Here is a 22021-nt window from a genome sequence, read left to right as displayed (position 1 = left end):
TTCCACCAGATGTTTTCTTCAGCGTTCCATAACTTTTCCAAGCGTTGAGTCCCTATCCTATTATGATCTGCAAATAACTAATTACTAGTAAAATTTCCATGTGACAATGCATATGATCTTTTTGTAAACAACCGTTAAACTGTATGTTTAATAGACCTTTAATAGACCTGCTGATTAATCATCAGAAGTAAGAGCGAGTCCACTTCAGTGCTCTGCACGCATGGAGGGTGTCACACTTTGGGATCACTCATTTCTTCACTTGAGTTCCAACTTGTTGCACATTAGCCGGTTGTTACTAGTAAGTTACACATTACATACAGGTTAATGTAGCTGGAGTGCGTTACCACTACACGCTGATCAAAGTCTCGTGGCGTGATGATTTGCAGACTTCTAAGAAACCCCCTCTGCTTGCATGGAACAGTGTTACACACTTCACCCAGTCACAACACACGGTCTTCAGCGAGTAACGTAGTGAAATGCGTTAAAATGTTGCTGTTTTACTTTGCTTTGCAAAGCTTCGCAATTTCCTCCTTCATTATTATTCTAGGGGACGGGTTGTGATTGGCTCGCAGTCTGACGTCACGCGAAGTGCTCGAAGCATGAAAAAAAGGAAAAGCTCCTCGCTGGTGCTCAGACCGTGTCTGTTTCTCCTCTCTCAGGAAAAATCCGTAAAGTTTGAACACTAAAAGAAAAAAAAAAAAGAGTTAAACTCATGAAAGAAACCGGGCGAAGGAGCGAGCGTAGGTCGAACTCGTGTCAGTGTTTTCTTTTTCGCTGTATGTGTGGGGTTTTTTAAAGACTTCAGAGTAGTTTGGGTTTTGTAAAGCGACTTTCCAGCTCTCTGGGATTGTCTCTCAACGCGAAGTTCCCGAGATGAACTTCGATCCGGTGGTCGGGAAACTTCATGTAAGTAAACACGACACTTGCTTTCTAAATACGCTCTTTGTTGAATGTGTACCACTCTATTTGCGTGTGACCCGTGGATTGTTGATTCATTAACGCTCCTAACTTGATAGCTTCTATAAAAATCATTTACCAAAATAGCCTCTTAATTCAAGCTGCCGCTCGGATAATCTAAACGTTTATAATCTAAAAGTGTATATATATATATATTTTTTTTTTAAAAAAGGCTTCTGTCTCATTAAGTTAAAGTAAAGAGCGGACAAAGATAAGAGTGTCGTGGAAGCTGAAATCACGTCCAGGCCTGTGAACTTGAAGATGAAACAAGTCCGTGCATTGTCCCAGACACAGGAAGCGACACTGTGTTTATTGTTGTTAATAATTAAAGTGTTTATTTCTGGAGAAAATGCAGAAATACGTTGGTTTTTGTGTCTCTGCTCTCTTCAGTGCATGTGCTGGATCATTCACTCACTCGCCCCCCTCTCTCTTCCAACACTACAGCCACCATCTGTGTTGGACATCATGCGGTCACACTCCTCAGACATTCAGCATATGACGGCTCTCGGTCTGTCACAGCGGATGTAGCTGGCCCTCTAGCCGCTGTTAATGAGCGCTGTGCGGCCGTGGGCCTGCTGCCTCAAACGAGCTTTAAATCAAATTGTGTAGAATGTGAGAAGCATGACTGAATGTGTAATCAGAAAGCTAAGAATTCACCTTACCAGTTAGTCCATAACAACTCTCAGCTATTTCTCTCTTAAAGTTTATTCCACTCAGACCTTCACAGAGACGTCTTTTCATTCCTCCCCTGTTGTTTTTTCCAACTGTGCCGCGTATACTACAAGCACTGTGAGCAGACTGGAAGCCTTTGTCGTGCATTAAAAGTACTTTGATTAATGCAAAATACGCATTTGAATTAGAGGAGATCTACTTCCTTTCTCACACAGTTTACTGGATTACACCAGGATAACGCTACATGAGATAAGATGTGGAAAATGATATGAGTTCCTAATGACGGAACAAATCAAGCGTTGGCATCTTGTTTGGCTGATGAGGGTAGTGGCGTTTGTCAGTGGCATTTCATCACACATGCCCACTGTGGCTCTGCTCACTGTAAATGGAGCTGTTTAAAAGTAAATGTAATATCTTCTGATGGGCCTGGAGCTCCAGTGTTTGTTTTCCCCGTTGTCTGATCTGCGTTTTAAGTCATGCAGTGTTCCATTACTGAAATCCGATTTACTTCTCCGGGTGGCAAAGTCAATGTTTATCTCTTTTGTAAACCACAGTACATTCTGGAGGCCTCGCCAGCAGGCCTTGTTGCTAAGGGACTATGAGGAAACTTCAGCCCCTCCCCATCTCCTCTTCCCCACCTCTCTAATCCCCCCCTACACACACACACACACACACACGCACCCCTCCAAATTGCCCGAGTGTACGTGCCTGGCCGTCCAGTAAACTTCCTGTCTTGAGTATACAGATTTGCTGATATTAGTGGCATCAATTTACTTCTTAGAATTGTCATGCCCATGCAAATGTACACTAGATTTTTATCTGTGATTGTTTACTGTGTGTCTGGGTGTTGGTTCACACAGGAAATAGTCCTCTCCGTCTCTGTGGACTACACAGACAAGGCAGGACAGGCATCTGGGACAAGCGGAGGCCAAACTATGACACTGGGGACAAGCAGTGGTCGGCAACGCTAGTGTTCCTAATACTGTAGCCACTGCTTATTGCCGCTCTGCTCAGTGACCATGTGAACAGTTATAACCATGCCTGTGGCTTAGAGAAGCTGTAGAGAGGCCGAATGATGCAATGCAGCGCAACTCAGTGTCTGATACCAGGTGGTGTCTGTGCCTTTTTATGTGGGCTCTTCAGAGAGCCCAGGATGTTTTATTGTATTGTATTGATTATCATGTGTGGACCTGCTGTTGCTAAGGTGAATCACCCTACTCTTATCAAAGGGCTCGCTGACTCATGGAGGGAGTGCCACCTGTTCAGGTGCTGCCTACCCACGTAATGCATACCAACAGAGGCGAGTCACCGCTCACGTCTGAATGGTCACGAATTGAAATAAGTGGAGATAATTTACTCCGCGTCAAACATCCCAACTATCAAGATAAACAGAATAACCTCATCTAGTTTCATTCTGATATGTTGGCTACTAATTACATCTTTCATACATGGAAAACATTCCTTTGGCTAACCCTGTGTCACATTGTGAGTGCTAAAAGGTAATCTTTACTGGAAGTCACTCTTTTCCATGTCAGAAAGCGCTACGAAGGATTGTTGTGGACATAGAAGCCTGTTTCTAGACTTTACCTGATATAGGTGCCCATTAAAACAGTTAATTTTTATTTATATAGCAAGAAATCACGACCACAGATCCCTACAATAGACCCTACAATAATACAGAGAAAAACCCAGCAATCAGACGAGCACGCACTTGGTGACGGTGGGAAAGAAAAACTCTTTTTTTTTTAACAGGACGAAACCTCCAGCAGAACCAGGCTCAGGGACAGGCCGCTATTTGCCACCATATCCATGTGATATTTAGTCATGCCTATTTGAGAATAGCACATGTAATGGTCCAATGAATGCACAGAGACAAAGTTTTATTATGGATAACCTGTGTCATCTACGGAGGCAGTCAAAACAAAACACAGTGTTTCATTAGTAAGGATAACCCTGGAAAAGGCTATGTCAGGGGTCCCCAATCCCAGTCCACGAGGGCCGGTGTCCCTGCAGGTTTTAGATGTGTCCTTGATCCATCACAGCTGATTTAAATGGATAAATTACCTTCTCAACATGTCTTGAAGTTCTCCAGAGGCCTGGTAATGAACTAATCACGTGATTCAGGTGTGTTGACCCAGGGTGAGATCTAAAACCTGAAGGACACCGGCCCTCATGGACTGGGATTGGGGACCCCTGGGCTAGAAAAGGCAATGTCCTCATCTGATTCTAATAACTGTCTGGAGTTCAAGTGAGAACATAGCTTAAAATAGCTAAAAGAGTAGAGTGTGTTGTATGAGCACATGGCACATAAGTAACTGTTCATATATACAAGAACATCATGAAGTAAAAACAGCACTGTGATGTGTCTCTCTCCAAATGTTGCTAACACAAATTTGGAATTTTCATTATGGATAACTCAGTCGTGCAGTTACTCCTCCACTGTTTTATTGCTTGTTTCAGTCACTTTTTACACAAAGCTCCACGTGGTCCCTGATCCTAGCTTCTGTGGCGTGACGGACAGTTTGGTATTACTGATCAGTGATTCCTTTTGGTTTTGTACTGGTTTAACTAAAGCTCGAAAATTGCTATACTTTTATTTTCAATTTTCGGCTTCCACCAAGTATAAAGAATCATTGTGCACTATTCTATTTTTTAACAGTGCCACTGTTGGTCTCGTGTTAAAATATTTTACACTAATTATTTTTGAATTTGAATTTGTTTACTATGGTTCTGTTGCTATTTCTTTACTTCAGAATTTGCTGTGTATTTAATGTCGATCATATTTTAATTTCAACGCCTTTGAGCATTTAGCCAGGGCGAAGTGATTTTGATCTTGTTTGCCGATATGCCAATATCAAGGTTGATATCAGCTGACAGCATTCCTTTTGATTATTGAATTATTCCATGATTTCCTTTCCTTAATAGTCGAAATAATCGATTAACGTAGTCAAAAGTACAGTCATGGCCTAAAGGCACCTTTCAAACCTGACATACCATGATGCCAGATCAGGAAAAGGTTTTGCAGCGGTGCTATATCTTCTGATTTCCTGCTCTCCTGGAATGAATGAGCAGATTATAATAAAAGTGTTGAGTCTCGGAACAAGCTCAACCTTTGTCTAGAAAATGGAAGTCTGTTTACAAAGACATAAATCTGGTGCAAATTCCAGCCATTGATGGTCACTTAAGTCCTTGTTGACCCGCTACACCAGTCACATATTCTACATTTTTTGCAGCGGTGTGTTTATAGAGAACTCTATAAACTGCCAGCACTTCAAACTGCCCCCCTTCCTTTTACACAAAGATGAGCTTTAGTGAAGCTAATGTGATTGTCTTTAAAGTGAGGTGATGGATTCCTGCTCATTCTTAAATCTGTTAGTCATCCTTTCTTTGCTCTTTTTTTTATTCCCTCCCTGCAGGAGTTGTCTTGTGATTCACCGCTCAGCTTCCCTGTGACAGGCTTAATCACGATTTGAAAAGGCCAAGTTAATAGCCCGGCAGCACACAAATATGATTTGTGGATTGACATTCAAATTGGATGTCCATAACGTTCTGTATGAGTCACAATGACGTGGAGTACACGTCAACCTTTACAGCCCACCGAGACCACCTCAACCTCACAACAAAAATCATTCGAACGAAAAACTAAAAAAGCGCCACGCTGCACCTGCTTACAACTGCGTGGAACCTTTTGAACTTTCAGCAACCCACTTTGTTTCACTCATCAAAACAATGCAGCCATTCTTTTGCGGTAAACATCAACGTCAGGGTATCAGTAATTTCGACAACTTGTGGTCAAGAGTCTCTCAGGAAATTCAATACAGCTGTCGTCATCGCGGATCATCGTTCTTTCTCTTTTTCTTTTTTTTTCTTTTTCCCCCTGGTAAATGTCACCAAACCTGCTTGTGACACACTGTCACCCTCATCTAATCAGTGGAGCGCACCTCCTAAGGAAACTCAAGAATTCGTGCTATGGAGCTGCAGCTTCCCTGAGTTATAAATATCCAGCCTAGCGGATATGCTGTGGGTCTAATCGGGTGCTGGGCCTGCTCTAAGGCAGGCTGCTGTGCAGGGAAGTTTGGAGCTGAACCCTGCATGAAGCCTCTGTATTGTCTCGAGCTTCCTGTGCTCCCTGAGAGGAGGGGGCAGCCGCTTTTCACACGCTCCCCACACATGCACTGTATGTGTGCTTGTGTGCTATATTATATGTGTGTGTGTGTGTGCGTGCAGTGCGTATGCGGCCTAACAATGTGGTTTTGAAACTGTTAGCGCCTTCTTGTTCTTAACTGTACTGCACTGACACGGGAGCCATTCTCTTCATTTTCTATCATTCAGCTTTATAATGATGAATGTGTGCGAGCTTGGCTGAACTTTGAATTTATTTACAGGCATGCAGCGAGTGTCAGACTTATTTCTCCTGACAGAAGCTGGGCTGTACTTGTCTTCATAATCTAACCCAAAATGTCAGCGTAATTTATCACTCAAGCAAAGTTGTGCATGATCAACCCCCTTTCTCCAGGCAATGCCAGGATTTATCTGCACAAAGCGTTCACTGTCATGTCAAGGTCAGTCCTGGGGGATTTGAACTGTACAATACAAAACAGTTTCATTAAGACCCAGAACCCCTCATTGTAACATGTAAAACATATTAAATAAAGTTTAATTTAGGACAGAGTATACGTGAAGTTTCATCTTGAATTAGGAAATGAAATCACATTAAACATATTTTGAGTGATAATTATCAATTATATACTCATGACATTACAAAAGAAATCAATATTTCAGTTCTTAAATGACTACGTGATGACAGAGTAACACCAAACATCATGAATTACACAATCTCACATCTTGATCTGGTAGATCACATGTTTTTGAGTTCATCGCCATTAACTAAATAAAAGCATTTTTCAAGTTCTTCTGCATGAACTAAACAAAAGTGCAACTCGTGATACGGTAAGGACAGCGCTCTAGACGCAGTAGAGGTGCATCGCAGGGCAACTGACGGACAAAGCTACAAGCAACGCGCTACATGCAGAGACCTCCACTTCCAGTCAGAATGTTCAGACAGGAATCAGAGCCAAAAATAAGCCTGAAGCTAAAGCAGAAGTAGGTCTCTGGCACACATTTTACTCCTTCCAAAGTTAATTGAGCAGATGGAAAAAGTCTTAAGAGGTCAACACTCCAGCAACAGTCGCACCATATAGAACAACAAGGCGAAACATGCGCCATGTTGTGCTCCAAGTCTAGCTGGAGCTTTGTCCTCTTAAGCCTTGAGCCAAAGTGACAAGCTTTTTAGTAAGGCAACCCTATGCACAGCTAATCATGTGATCTCATGAGTTCAGCTAAATCTGTGGGGAAAATTGTGATTCTATCCCCCAAAAAATTGTCATATGATCTTTTGGCCGGTTTGGTCACCACTGTAATACATTATTCCTTCAGAAATATGTTTAAAACATACAAGACAGTGAAGCGGTTACCTTGAACTCTTAACCCCATTTTTTTGTTTTTGGGTTTTTTTTATTTGTTTGTTTTTTTTGTTTTGCAGTCATATTGAAACCAACCACAGAGCTACAGAGCTAGGAAAATTAGTCACTTAATTTGAATAAATTGGGGAAAAAAACCCAATCAGAAGTAGTTGAATCATCATAAATCTGACTGCTCACTGATATTCTTTGTGGTAAATGGAGTAAAGTTAAGTTTTTTAACTATGATATATGTTTGATTTTTTTTAAAATGCATGTTTTAATTAAAATTTAATTAATTTGATTAAATTTCAAAAATGCACATGTAATTATGTAAGTAACATGTATCTGGATACTACAATAACACAATGAACAAGAGATCAGTTATTGTGGCTTGTTAAGTAGTGAATGATGGTAAAGGGCAGAAGAAGCCACGTGTTGAAATATGAAATTAAATTAATGTTTGAGTCAATTTTGACGTGCTGCAGAGCCTCGGCTGTCGCGTGCTGAAGTTTTCAAACGTTGTCAGGGTGAAATGAGTAAATTCCTGCATTCAACATGGAAATAAAGGAGTGGTGGTTGATAATCAGTGTTGGTTTACTTAGTTGCTCAGAGCCTCCAGCTGCTGAGCGTCTAAAATCCAATCAGATGATTAGGTCGCTATCAGATCGATCAGAATAACCCTTTATTGTCATTGTACATGAACAACGAAATTGTGGGTGCTTCACACCAACTGTGCAGGAATAAAATAGAAATAGAAGGACAGTAGAAATAAATGGCAAACAGGAGAAATATATACAAAACAAGAGAAAGGCACACAATAGAGAACAAGTTGCAAAGTGCTTGGAAGAAGTGCAATGGACTCGATCTGAGAGTTAACTGTCCAAGTGCAAGGAGAAAAAGCAGATAAGAGCAACAAATCAGTGCAAGTTACTGTAAAAAAATCAACTATCGATTGAAGGGATATAAAGTGACAACTACAACTGGTTTCCTTTAGACTACACCAAAGAAAAGTGTAGGCGGCTAAGTTAAAGGTGTGTATATTATGAGTAACAACATAACTGTGCTTTTTAATCTCAACTCTTTTCCTCGTCAGCCGTATTTTGTGCACATGTAGTGTGACGACAGCTGTGCAGGGTCCAAGCTGTCCCTTAATTGATGAAAGAAATTTATTTTCTAATAAGAAAAGCATGATATGGAAAATCAGGTCCTGCTCTAGATGCAGGACTATAATGAGGTGCATGATGTCTTTGCTTATCAGTTGGCTATGATTGAAATCATCTGTCCGATATGAAATGAAGACGCTATCTTAGTTTGTTTGTACGTATTGTGCATGTCTGCGTGAGAGACAGGGCGAGAGAGAGACCCTCGCATTTTCTGTTTCTGCCCATCTTTATTTCTTTAATAAAGGGGCTTACTGTAATTTCCTCAGGAATACAGGGTGATCACAACCATCTAAATGGCCCATTGATAACCTGGGTCAAAACTGAAAGGATGTCCTGTCATTTAGTCACAAACGCATTCTCAGTGTACATGGCATGTGCAGAGTTTGTGCCAAGGCAATTTGGAGGAACCCGGGTGTTTAGAGGAAGTGGAGTGTTGCTCCTGTTGTCGATGCACAGAAAGTCCCTTATTATTGTATTGCAACTTATTAGTTTAACTTGCATCCACCCATGCAGAGTATTAACTTATCATACATGCAGACTGTATAACAATAGGACACTGTTTTAGCAAATTATCTGTAGCCAAGCTCTCTCATTTGGCAGGGGAGAGAGAAGGACTTGGCCACTTCTGCTGAAGTTGGAGTGTTTCCAGGAATTGGAGGGTTTGGAGGGCTTGCTACGCTGAGGTTACGGTCACTCCACTATTCCTCCTCACTTGGTTTGGAGGTTAAACCAAGCCACATTGTGGCTGCTCATAGTGTTTGTATATGCTCTACATTTGTGCCAGCGTAGTTCAGAAGCCTTAGGATATTAGTGTGGACGCGTGGCCTTGTTTCTTTCCCTTGTGTGCAAGCAAGGCTGTGTTCAAGAAATACCACAAGACTCATGGTGCTGCGTTTGTAGCCCTGTAGGTGCAGCGCTCTGTAGGCCCATGTTTGCATGTTGGAGCTTTCTGCTGTCACTTGGGTTGCTATGAAAGTTATGCGTTTGTGTTGTTGTCGGTCCTTTAGCTTGCAGCAGAGAAGATAGCAGTCATAATAGACAAGAACATCTTTGTAGTGTGGACTAAAAAAAGAGTGTTAAACACTAAAAACTGCAGCCATTGTTTGTGCTTTTTTTTTGGTATTTGATGTTCCTTTATGCATTTCTTCCTCCTCATGGTGAACTCCACTGTGGTTTCCTTTCCTGGTAAAGCTAACTTTTAAACCAGTCAATATTTGACTGACGTACTGCACCATCACTATTGGGACTGCGCATGTACTGTAAGTGCATGTTAGCAGCTTCTGTATTATCTGAAACCCCACAATTGCACCAATGCAGGGCCATAGATCCAACTTTAGAGAAAAAGATTATATTTTTGATTCCATCATTTAAACCCTTTATGGTTTGCTGAGCAACAATCAGTGAATAAATGTATTTGTTAGAGCTACTTCAGTGTAAGAGTTAGCTATTTTCTCAGTTTTACGCAACTGCGATCAGACCAGTAAGACAAAGAAGCAAGACATTTGTTTGGACTGTGAAATTAAATAAAATGGCAGAGTCAACAGTTTAAAAAAAGAAATGTTGCATCTTTTCTTGTCACAACCTTGCCGATCATAACAGGTTAGCTACTGAGAACGGCTGCACCTGGGAGTGTTTGGAATCGCAGGCCTTGAAACGAACAAAGCCTGGAAATGATGTAATATCAGCACTGTCCGTTCATGTTTACTGTCAGAGAGGCACCCTTTGATGGGCTGTGCTCTGTAAAGACACTCTATTAAAGATATTCCTGAATACTGAGCACAGCTTCACAGTCCGTGCCTGCGTTGTGGGGTATAAGATTACCTTTAGCGCAGCTCTTTCATTTCTTTAGTTTCCTGTTTTCTTTCCACTGTTTTTGTCTGTAGCGTGCGCTTGTGCACAGATTTCTCTCTCTCGTCGTTTCAAACGGCCTTACTCTTTCCCCAATTCCACGTCTCTCCACATCCCCACCCACCCCACAGTCTTACACACAGTATATTCAAGACTAAAGACTCACCCTGTGTCATGCAAGCTGTTAGTTTCCCCCCCTCTCACTTTCTCTCCCTCTCTCTTCTGCCTCCCCCGTTCCCCAGAATGTTTGGATAGATGTAAATGGTGTGATTGTGACTGCTCTGCCGGCCGTCTGTAACTCCACGTCTGCTTCTCAGCGTCTTTGGAAAGTCTGACGTGAGCAGAGGGAGAGGAAGAAGGGAAAAGGCAGAGGGAAAGAGAGAGGGAGGAAAGTTCCTTTGAACAACAAGGCATGGCGGCCCTCCAGAGAGTCAAGTCTAGCGTCAGGAGTCGGTCTCTTCCCCAGCCTGTTCCTCTTTCTCTACCTCTGCCTATGTGCTCTCAGCCTTTATTCCCCTCATTCTCCCACACTGTCCTTTTTAGTGTGCCTATTCCCTGTAGAACATCCCATCTTCAACCTGCTGTCTACAGTTTCTGCTCCCCCCCCTTTCACTACTCAGCCCTTTCCACCCAACCTGTCCCATATTCTCTCTCCTGCTTTAACAGAGGTCGGGGTGGGGTGGTTGTGGGGGTGTGCACATGGGAGAAGACAAAACCTCCAAATCTAGGACTTTCATTTACCCACGAGGTGTCGTGTTGCATTCGAGGCGCTTCATGTCGGTGTCGCATGTCCCGGCATTCAAAGAGTCTGGCTTTAAGAATGTGGGTCATTTGAAGTAGAGGCACTAAAGTGTGTTGTTTGCCAGTGAATGGGGCCTTCTCACGTTGACACGGTGAAAAGCGTGTGAATAAACACCAGCGCCCGGGGGCCGCACTAAAGTGTTTCGGCTGTATTCTTCTCAGTACCCCACCTATACAAGCCTGTTATTATCCAGCCCATGAATGGAGTTCTGAACCCGCATTTGATATGGGCATCATGCTGCTGTTAGTTAAGATACCATATCAAACTCTGTCTTTTACATCCACAGCAGAGGAAGCAGATTCTCTGCCTTTTTTTTTCCTCCCTTTTTTTTGAACTAGAGGAAAACCAGATCAAGGCCTAATTAAGTTTGGCTGCCTGTTGCGCTGCATGTAGTTAGCGTGTAGCTCTGCATCCTGCACACACGAGTTTGTGTTGCTTCTAGTTCTGACCGGCTGCACAGCTCCCTTAATTGCTTTCCCACGGCAGATGTTCAGATCAGATGGTTCAAATTAAGATGTAGATTGCTCACACAAGGTTTCCTATGAAGATAGATTCTCCTCTTTGCTTTCCTTTATATTATGAGTTTGATTGCGGGTTAGTCGGCCTACTGTGGATGCACAAAAATAAACCAAATCTTATCTTTTCTTCTTCCTCCCTGTTTGTCTCCCAGACCTTGACGATGCAGGTGAAGGTGGCAGCACTCTTCATCTGGGTTGTGTGTCGTGCAGCAGAACCTCCAGCAGCTCAGTGGTCCAATGAAGCATACGTAAACCGAACACTTCGACTACACAAATCCTGCGTGGAGAATGAACAGTACTTGCACCAGGGACTCTGCTGCCTCAATTGCAATGCTGGTAAGGCGGATAAGAGGAGTTACACTCCCGCGTCACTATATCTACAAAAATGATACAAACATAAGACAAACTGACACGAGGGCAGTTTGTAGCCAACGTTTAGATTGGCATGGTGTCTTCTTTGTTTTTGTTTCTAACTCAAGGTAAATGTCAAAGCCATAAGCTGAATTTTTTCCCAAACTAGTTTTTAAAATATTCCCCCAGCCTGATCTGGAAAGAATGTGCGATGGCCAGGAGCAGAAAGCGCTCCGTCTCAGCAGATGAGAGTGAAGCAAAACGTGAAGTGAAATGTGCGGGGTGTGACGCAGAGGTTATTTTTAAAGCTGTAGTCCTTAAAAGCACTAATCCTTTTAATTTATTATGAAAAAAATTCAATAAAGCTGTTTTTTTTGTTGTTGTTTTTTTGTTTCTTTTTAAGTCTGAGCGTTTAGTTGAGATACAAGCACTGCATGGTTCTGCTGACTAATTGAATTATTTTATTTGCCACAGTGGATTCTAAGAAATGCCTTTTTTTAAATATTCGATCAACTCCAGTTTTTTTTCTTTTACATGAGTTAGAGACTCACAAATGATTACTTGTGAAAAAGCTACAAATTTAATCATCACTGCCTGCCACTTTGACGTAAGAGTTAACAGATTATCAGTTCACAGTTAATTAATATAGTAATGAGAGGTCCTCATTGTTTGATACTGTTTGGCTTGCTTGCGTTTGGTTCAGTAATGTGTGATGTTCCTCCCTCATGCATTATTGTGTTTTCTCCTCTTTATCCCAGTTGCTCAGCTGTTACCACATGTTTTAAAGCCACAGTAACCATTTAATGGTGTGAAATGATAGCTTTCTGCTTCTTCTTGTCAGTATAAACTTTTATTTACGAGGCAAATAGCTTTTTTTTAAATCAAAAATTAATTTTGGATCCAGTTAAGTGTGGGTAAAACGAACTGCACTGTCTCTAAGCCTAAGCACAATACAACTGCTTTATTTACTGGATGCTTAGAAAGTCCAACCAGAGATGTTTTTTACATTTTTTTTTAATTGATTTTTTTCCTCCTACTGTTTTTTTTGTTTTGTTTTTTTTGTTTTGTTTTTGTTTTTTCATTTGTGCATCAGACAAATCCTGAAGACACATGAGAATCAAGTGGTCGTACTCACAGCGTGCGTGAATCGAGTCTAAAACTGCAAAGCGTGACAGTCTGCGAGTAAAGGAGATCGACTTGATTCGCTGCAGTTCAGCAAATCTGTTCTCCTCCGAATTCCAGGAAAAAATGATGCAGAAATGTAAAATAGTGATAATCAGTCCCTGCGGCATGGGTCAAGCTCTTTTTGGTTTTTTTTCTAAGACGATGCCTCCTTTGGTTTGCAGCTTTATGAACCTAACGCGTTGCTTTGCTCTGCTCTGACGTCGGCAGGAAACGCAGCGCGTCACTAAAAGTTGGCATTCACATATTAAATATGCTCTTTATATGGGCGTGCAAAGCATTTATGTTTTGAGCTAGTTATGTGATGGTTTTCTCCTTTATTTGCAGGAACATATGTGCATCAGCCCTGTGAAAGAGACCTAGAACTCGGGATCTGTCTTTCATGTGAACATGGACAGACCCACACAGAGCACAACAACGGGATGTTCCGCTGCTTGCCGTGTACTCACTGCCGCTCAGGTAATGAAACTCTCCTCCCCTGATAAATCAATAGTGAGGTCATTACTTGTATATAGACTATAAGTATACTTTGTGTATAGATTGGTTTTTAGGTCTACACTGTTTTCCACACATAGATGTTTTACATAATGTAAAAATTTCGTAATATTAATTGCAGTATTATAATACTGAATGCTTAGACAATGTTATTGGTCGACTACAATATTGATCCTGGGCCAACATTATTATGATGGTATAGGAACAACACCAACACAGGCATATATATGTCTGTATGTACCTGTAAATATCACAAAATACTCAACTATTATTGACTGAGACATTTTACTAATCATTTGCTTGACCATTTATCTGCTTATCTAAGACATGTTTATCAGCAGCTGCACACAGCCATGACGTCAGGTTGGGTACCAGGAAATGGAATAGTCAAATCTGAGTACTGACAATAAATCTGAGGTTATAAATAAATACAGAAGGGTTTTTTTTACCTTAAAACAAACATAAAAGTCGAGTGTTCTGTAATCCAGTTGGTCGGATATATCATTTTAGGAAATTTAATACCTTTTTGTCTGCGCCCCCGCCTTTCAGAGCCACTCATGACAATGTGATCTTATGATGTTACACCAAGTGGCAGGGCGTGTCTTTGTTGTTTTTGTTTTCGTAGGCTGAATGTGAGCGTGTTCCACGTCTCAGGAGATTTGCCTGTGTGTCTGTCTTACCTGACTGAGCTGGGTGTGGCTGCATCTCATTGTCTCCCACACTGCTGTCTTTGTGTCCAATGAAAGGCAGGAGCTGCAGAAAAGAGACTTCTGTTACATAGGATGTGCTTTGTGCTCATTCATTGCGGTTTTAGGAGAGTTTTTTAATATGTGTGGGTGTGGGTGGGTTTGTTTTGCTCTAGTTTTAACTTATTTATGACCATGTAACAATTAAAAGGAACACGCCAAAGGAAATGTGAATGAAATTTTAAAAAGATGCCTATTGTTGGACTACTTGTACTTAAAATGAGCTGCGGTGTTATCTGGAACACTTTAGAACTTCCTGGTCGGAAAATATTTCATATTGATAAGGCTGCTGTTGGTTTAGTGAATCATTTATGGAGTAAGATGGAACTTAAGTTGCTTGGAGCGGAGGCCGCAGTTTGGTGTTTTGTCTGTAAAAGTTATCTCACAAGTAAAAGATGTTATGCAATCGTTTAAACCAGGGGTTGTCAAACTTTTTTTATAGGGCCAAGCATCCTCTACTGGCAAAAAATGCCTTAAATGGTCACATTTTTGCACCGTTTTATAATTTATAGTAAATGGCCATGTGTCCCTGACCCTTCCCTTTGTAAGGTAAGCTTTTAATAGTCATTAAAAGTCACACCCATGTCTCCATCTGACTTTGTGGCGCAGACTTGCACAAATCACCTGCCAGTTTAATGAATTAACCAAAATCAAGAAATCCCAGCAGGTTCCTCCATCATCAGCCTCTTGGTCTATTTTAGGCTTGGAATATCTCCTCGTATCTCCTTTGTATGTGATGATCTGTCACTATGCCGAGGTACTACAACACCATTGATGTTGTATGTAGAAATTAGCCACAGCGACAGCGAATGCTATGTTGTCAGCCACATATAAAGTGTCAAATCAGCCATACTTAGAAAACGGAGCAGATTAAATCCCCGTCACCAACTTGTTTAAAGTGCAACAAAGTCAGTTTTGGTAAAGTGGCAATAGACGGGCTTTTTAATCCCTTGTTTTGGTTGCGCAGTTGGGCCTTCACAGCCAAGCCGAATGCTGATAGTAGTGTCATTCTTTGTGCAATTACGACACTTCACTCCAACAAGAAACACAGATAAATTTTCGCCATTTTAAGCTGCTTTTGTATTTCAGCTCATTTTAAAACTTCTCTTCTTTAACAGGAAAAGGTTAAGACCGTAAAAATGTTTGATAGTTCTTTTTTTGCAACATAATTTCACAGTTAATCCCTTTTAAATATTTGTGTGCTCTGCCAGAATCAAAGCTTCTAGTGTGCCGTGGGGTTTAGTGTTTAACAAGCGTGCAGCGAATGATATCCTACCAGTGTCTTTTTCGTGCCCTGCCTTTAGAAAGGAATGAAACAGAACCCGTGTCGCTCTGTATTGGAAAATTGTAATTTCATTTTGATTGTTACATGTCATTAATATAATAACAGTGAAGCCTGTTGTCACACATACTTGGAATAAGTAGGAGTAGATGTACTAAACTAAAATAGCAGCCTGTTTGTGTTCAGACTCTAATCAGAGAAATGCTGAAAATACAAAAAAGCTGTTTGTTGGTTTGGAAATCCAAACCTTGACACAGAGCTTTACTTTTCCAACTTGTCTTGCGTAAAGGGAAAAAAATACATGAAGCACACAGGCTACAATCCAAGTTGTTGCATTGAGCCATCGACTCATCGACGACAGCAACTTGGTGCATTTAGGCATGTGGACGCGGTCAATAAGACCTGCTGAAGGTCAAAGTGAGCATCAAAATGGGGGAAAAAATGAAATCTATGTGACTTTAAACATGACATGGTTGTTACTGCCAGACAAAGCTGATTGGAGTATTTCAGAAACTGCTGATCTGATGTGATTTTTCCCACTCAACCATAACTAGGATGGGCCCAAAAAATAAGAAATCCCAATGCAAACCTGCATTGTCAGATTACATCGAGCTGATTGGAAAGTAAGGGTAGCTCAAACAAGGACTCATTACAATCATTAAACGGGGGTTTCTGCAGTAACTGTGTCATGCGGTCATGTCAACATGGACCAAAATCTCAGAGAAATCTTTCCAGCACCTTCTTAAATTGATGCCATGAAGAATTAAGTCAGTTCTGAAAGCAAAAGAGGGTCCAAACTAGTAATTCAATTAAATTCAATTTTATTTATATAGCGTCAAATCACGACAGCAGTCGCCTCAAGGGGCTTAATATTGTACAGTAGATCTGTATTCTATAGCTTGCTATAGAATGAGCTTAATCGCCTGTATAAAATGATAGGAAGGTTAGTGTGAAAGACAGTGTGCACACATTTTGCAAACCAACCTAACAAAGCCATTTTTCTTTAACTGGCAAGCATGAACATGAGATTTTATATGAAAGGGCGTCCTGTGGAGTTGGACCGCTGGCTTGTTATTAATTTTGATCGTATCTTAAAGGCCAGGGCTACCGTCTATTTAGGTCTCATTTTAAGAAATGAACCGTGGCAGATTCTCCGTTCCTTATTATCCCGTTAAAGTGAAGCAAAATGTGTCTCAGAGGGAGATAAAATTGGAAACCTAATTATCTAACATATCTTTTTTTTTTTTTTTTTTTTTTTGCAAAAGATTGCCACATAATTGCCAGTGTCCAACAAATTAGTTGAAGGTCTTCTATTTGTTCCGTCATGTAATGCATGCTGATGGTCGTGGGAATACGTTTTTTTAGAAGTTCACTTGTTAAAGTCTGTAGCTGTTTACGCAGTTTGAGGCAACATTCAGAGTTGAGCTTTGCTTAATAAAAGCAGCCATCTGCTGTCGTGCCTGCTTTTGCACCTTCTCAGTAGACATGATGCCATGTCTTGAATTTCTTTTTTTAATTGTTTTTTTTTTAGCTGTTTGTTTCCCATCGTGTCCTGTTAGGCACTTTTTGACTTTGTTCTGAAAGGTGCTACAGAAACCTCTTTGTCTCACAACTTTCCTAACTGTCCACAGATCAGGAGGAAATTGCTTCCTGCACCACAACTGCAGACACCAAGTGCCAGTGCAAACCGAATACCTTCTGTGTTCCGGACCAGGCCTGCGAAGTCTGCAAGCGCTGTGCCAAGTGAGTGTCACTTACCTGTTTCCTGAAATTATTCTGGATTGTTTTTGCGTCTGCGTCTACCCTACAGTCAAAATTTGGGACTCTGTTTTACTGTTACTGAAAATGTTTCTGTGCTTTAAAATTGCAGGTGTAAACCTCATGAGGAGGAGGTAAAAAAGTGCACACCATTTTCTAACACAGTGTGCCGAAAACGCCCTCTGTCCCCCACACGAATCACTCCGTCACTTTCGCCCACGTCGGATCCTCCGACGAGCATCGGTAAGTTTCACTATCAGTTTCAGATTCTGCTGCTGAAAGTTTTTTAGCTATCGTTGCTTAAATTAAATTTTTTGTGTTCGTGTCATTTGTTTTTTTCAGTTGTACCTCTGTGCATTTTCCTGGCCATCGTTATCATCATCGTTATCGCACTGGCTCTGTGGTGGTTCATTTTCAAGCAGCGTTCATGTGAAATACCATGTGAGTTGATATCAAGTAATGTGCGTCTGCAGTTAATGTTTTGCTCATCAGATGTGTTCCTAATGCTATTTTCTTGCTTCCAAAATAGGCTTGAAGCTCCACTGCGAGTCCAGTGAAATTGTCAAGATTCCCATTGTAAGTTGTTTGTCGTTATTTTACATGTTTCAAGCCATTTCAAATGGACATTGAACAAAGTGCTGTGCTGCTGAAAGAAGAAAAAGCAGATGGATCTGCTCAGTGATCTTGCGTGAATAGGGCAGGTTACAAGATCAGGGAGTTAAAGTGGTGCCACTCCACTCAGTGACTTAAAAACACACAAAAAAATATTGAAATCAATTCTAAAACTGAATGGGAGCCAACAAGGAAAAGCTAACGTAGTTGATCTCTCTTATAAGTGCCTGTTAAGAGCGCGAGGGGGTGTTTTGGACCATTTCCAGTCAAGAAAGTAAAGACAGGCTGACACCTGAATAATAACAACAATAAAGTAATCAAATAGACATAAAATAAAAGCATGACTTGTGTGTTAAAGTCAGTGAAGAAAAAAGAGAAAAATGGTTTAACACTGTTTTGTATGTTTTCATAGAAAGGTTTTATCTTGAAAAAACCTAAGTGTTTCACATTAGCAGATTTTCACTTCACAATACTTATCAAAGATTGGGGGGGGGGGGTAATTCTGTCAGTGAAATCTATCTACAGAACACACACATGGAAAAGTAAAATGAGACATTATTATTAGTATTATGGCATGATAAAGCCTGGGCCAAGCATGGACCCCTGAGGCACTCCTCATGTAAGGAGATTTGATGATACGATAGTACACCCTGTGTCTGTCAGTGAAATGAGATTTAAAGCATTTATTGGAGTTCCTTAAAAACCAGTGGAGCTTTTCATCCACTAATCAAAACTTTGATGTGTCAATCTTCAACTCCTCCAGTCCATTTATTACACTGTTTGGACAACATATGCCATTGTTGTGTTCACGTTTTCTATACACTTCCTTTTTTCTGCTCAGGATGAGAGTGGAGCCACAGCAGAGGAGCGACAGAATGATCAAAACGCGGGTCTGGAGGGCGAGGAGTCCCGCCCAGACTCAAGGCCGCTCCTGCAGGAGACCCAAGCTGGGATGACCAAGGCCTCCCCGCCCCTCGAAGATGAAGACCGAGGATTAGGGGACAGCTTGCCCAACACCACTAGTTCCTCTCAAACTAGCCTGTCAGCCCTTCCCACGGCGGTTTCCAACACCCCACACCAGAGCCCCGCTACCTTCAGACAGCTGCCTGCAGATCTGGTGAGGAGTAGAATCAGAATGATCTCAAATGGGTCACACTGTATTTTAAAATTTTCATCGCGCCTTAAGCTTTCTATTTTGTCTCGTGTTGCAGGATGATCCTCTGCGATGTCGACTGGTGCCACTACAAGGTAAGATTCACACAGAATCTTGTGTGTGTGGAGGGGGGAAGGGGGGTATCCACTTTAAGAAACATTTTCACAGAGCTCTTTTCCCACTTGATTTACCCTAAGAGCCAGACAGCTTTACACAAAAACAGTACAGTTTAATGCTGTTCATGGCAATCCAAAGGGAAGTCACAAAATCTCCTCCAGATCTCATCTTTGCTGCTTGATAGATTAATAATCTCATGATAGTCAGGCCATATCTGAGCCTCTAGGGCTTCGGAACATGCGGCCTTTTTTACTGTTGTTTTGTTCTCATGGTGAATTAAAGAGGACACGGCTTAACTGATATGTTTGATCCTCTGTTAATAGTATTATACATGCCTCCCCTGACAGAAAATGTATTGAAACTTGCTGCTTGTTCCTTTTGTTGGAACAATGCCTATACTGTTATGATTTGCACGCTAGTGTTCACAGTCTGTTAGGAACAGTCTGTAAAATAACAAGATGCACATGCATTTTACACATTGCGGCTTTCTGTTTTCACAGTCTAAATTCTTCCCTGTCTTCATATGTGTGTTTTGTTTTGTTTTTTTTCCCAAAAGGGTCTGAAAAATCCCTGAGGAAGAGCTTCGATTTGTTCGACGAGTACTTGGACGTGCGGATCCACAACAAGTTCTTCAGAATGATTGGAGTCAGTGACAACCACATTCGGCTTGCGGAGAGCGGCACTTCCAGCGATAAAGTGTATGAACTGCTGAAGAACTGGATGCAGAGGCAGGGACTCCGAGCCGACATCAACGACCTGCTAGACACTTTGCTGACTATGGACCAGCGACGTTCAGCCGAGAGCATCGCCTCCGAAGCCCTCCGAAGGGGCTACTACAAACACGCAGACACGCCCTGAAAAGCAGCGGGGACTTCAAATGAAGTAAACACGAAGTACTTAATACAAAAAGAAAGCACACAGACACTGCCGGTGGACGCTGTGTCTCATGAACAGGCTTACCTCTTTTGTGGCTGATCGGCCACGTATTCAAAAGCCAGTAGTTTAAAAAAAAAAAAAGAAAAAAAAGATAAAAGCAAAAAAGGGGAAAGTCGAGCTGTATTGATGAACGGTCCGAGGATGCTAACCTCTTGCCAAATGCTGAAGCGTAACCATGGAAACAAAAAGCCTGGTGTGACAATTTGTAATTTTTTTTTTTTTTTTTAAAAGAGCACAAGAACATGAAGTTGTCATCTTCCGCAGGCGCTGCGGCTGCATGGTTTAAGCTGTAGAGAAGCGTAGCCAAGTACTGAAAGCTAAGACGTTTCTGGCTTTGTGCTGGTCATCCGCCCGGATGCTAACACACTAGCGCGAGACAAGGATATATACACTGGTTTGTAGGAGTGGCATTAGCTATGTCACAAATACTGTGCCTCATCGATGCACTGACCTCAGGCACATGTAGGATTTAAAGCAAAAAAGTCTCGCTCTGTCAGTTGTGCTGATTTCAACTTCTGTATATTAGTCCATGAACACTTTTCCGACTAATGATTGGAAGATAGCCTCCGTTTGTTATAACAAAGGTTAACTTGCATCCTTACTAATCACAAGCTTGACCTTTGCTGCGCTGTCTGAATACCTACATTTACTTAGGTGTCTTTTTGTATGCGATTTTGTTATTGTTTTCTACGACCTGGTCACATCAGAAATAGCCGTCCTCGTTGTCATTCAGTCCTGTTCAGTGTTACTACTCACACACGACACTGAAGAAGGAATTTCACCAGCTCTTTCTGCTGGGACGACGATGAGTAGCTTAGTAAAAAAAAAAGTGTGTCCTTGTAACTTGGAGAATTTCAAAAGGTCATTTTATTTATTGATATATTTATTGTAATAAATAAATAGTTATCTCTTATTGTTTAATGCCATTGCCAAAGTGACCCCTGGAATACACACGCAGTATTAGTGCTGTCGGGGTTTGTAGCACCAGGGCAAAATGACTGAAAACAAATGTTTCAGGTTGTAGTTTCAGCTCGTAGTGTTTTCTTAGAATCCGTTCGGCTGCGGGCGTGTCAGTGATTCGGTGCCATTTCTTCCACTGAGGCCGCGTTGGGCACGTTGTCGAAGCTTCCGTGATGCCCAACGCTGAATGCGTCTTTTCAAATTGGACTTTGAGTGAGCCGACTGACCAAATAGTCCCTTCATATCAGCAGTGACGCAGGGTGCAGGTACGGATTGTTTTGTCTCACTTAGATTCAGACAAGATGAAGGAAACCTTTTCTGGATTCAAAAAGAAGACGCCTCCCCCCCAATTTTCTCGCATGTATATGTGTAGAGAGCATAGAAGTCTCACAAACTATATATATGTATATATGCAACTATATTAACAGACTAAAATGAATATAGTGACGTATGAAGTTATTGAGGATAAAAAAAAAACTATTTTTAACTAGATTTTGTTTCGCCCATTTTTCTGCAGTTCCTCATGTATAAAGAAAAGAGTTACAGAGTTATATATTGTTGCTAAAGAATGATGCTACAGTGCTGGCACTGCCATCTACTGAAAGACAATGAAAATACAGCCTGCATCAATTTCTAGGGACCCTGTACGCCCTTTTCATGCTCCATTTGGATCCAGTTTTTTCACCTGATAGCATTTTAGTTCATTTTTTAATCCCCCTTAGCCTTTCCTGGTGTTGTATAGCAGTGAATAGGCTTCAGTGCATGTTTTGTTTACTTAGACAAATCATGTTTTTGTAATATTTCTGTGGTTTTACATATTTCATTGCAATTCCTAAGCTGTTCACATAACTTCCTTTTACTTGTATAAAAAAACTCTTCTGTTCATGATTTCCATTAAGCCATGTCTCCTTAGTTATTGTTTGCTCGTCGTGGATTTCAGATATGAATGATGCAAATACATCAAAGCTGTTTTTATGTCTATTTCAAATAAATGTTTTGTACAGACA

The 22021-nt window shown here is 41.3% G+C and overlaps 1 protein-coding gene across 1 annotated transcript; it reads left to right on the top strand.

The window, feature by feature from the left end:
• Positions 1-622: 622 nt before the first annotated feature.
• On the top strand, positions 623-22021 carry tnfrsfa (tumor necrosis factor receptor superfamily, member a). The gene is made up of 10 exons (XM_063478113.1): positions 623-906; positions 11575-11758; positions 13283-13414; positions 17110-17221; positions 17349-17479; positions 17579-17677; positions 17766-17812; positions 18690-18965; positions 19060-19096; positions 19675-22021. Exons 1-10 carry the CDS (start codon positions 874-876, stop codon positions 19974-19976), a joined length of 1353 nt encoding a protein of 450 aa, XP_063334183.1. The 5' UTR covers positions 623-873; the 3' UTR covers positions 19977-22021.

This window comes from Pelmatolapia mariae, linkage group LG7 (assembly GCF_036321145.2).
Source record: "Pelmatolapia mariae isolate MD_Pm_ZW linkage group LG7, Pm_UMD_F_2, whole genome shotgun sequence".
NCBI lineage: Eukaryota > Metazoa > Chordata > Actinopteri > Cichliformes > Cichlidae > Pelmatolapia > Pelmatolapia mariae.
Note: the sequence above shows the minus strand (reverse complement) of the source record. Positions and strands in the feature narration are given on the sequence as shown.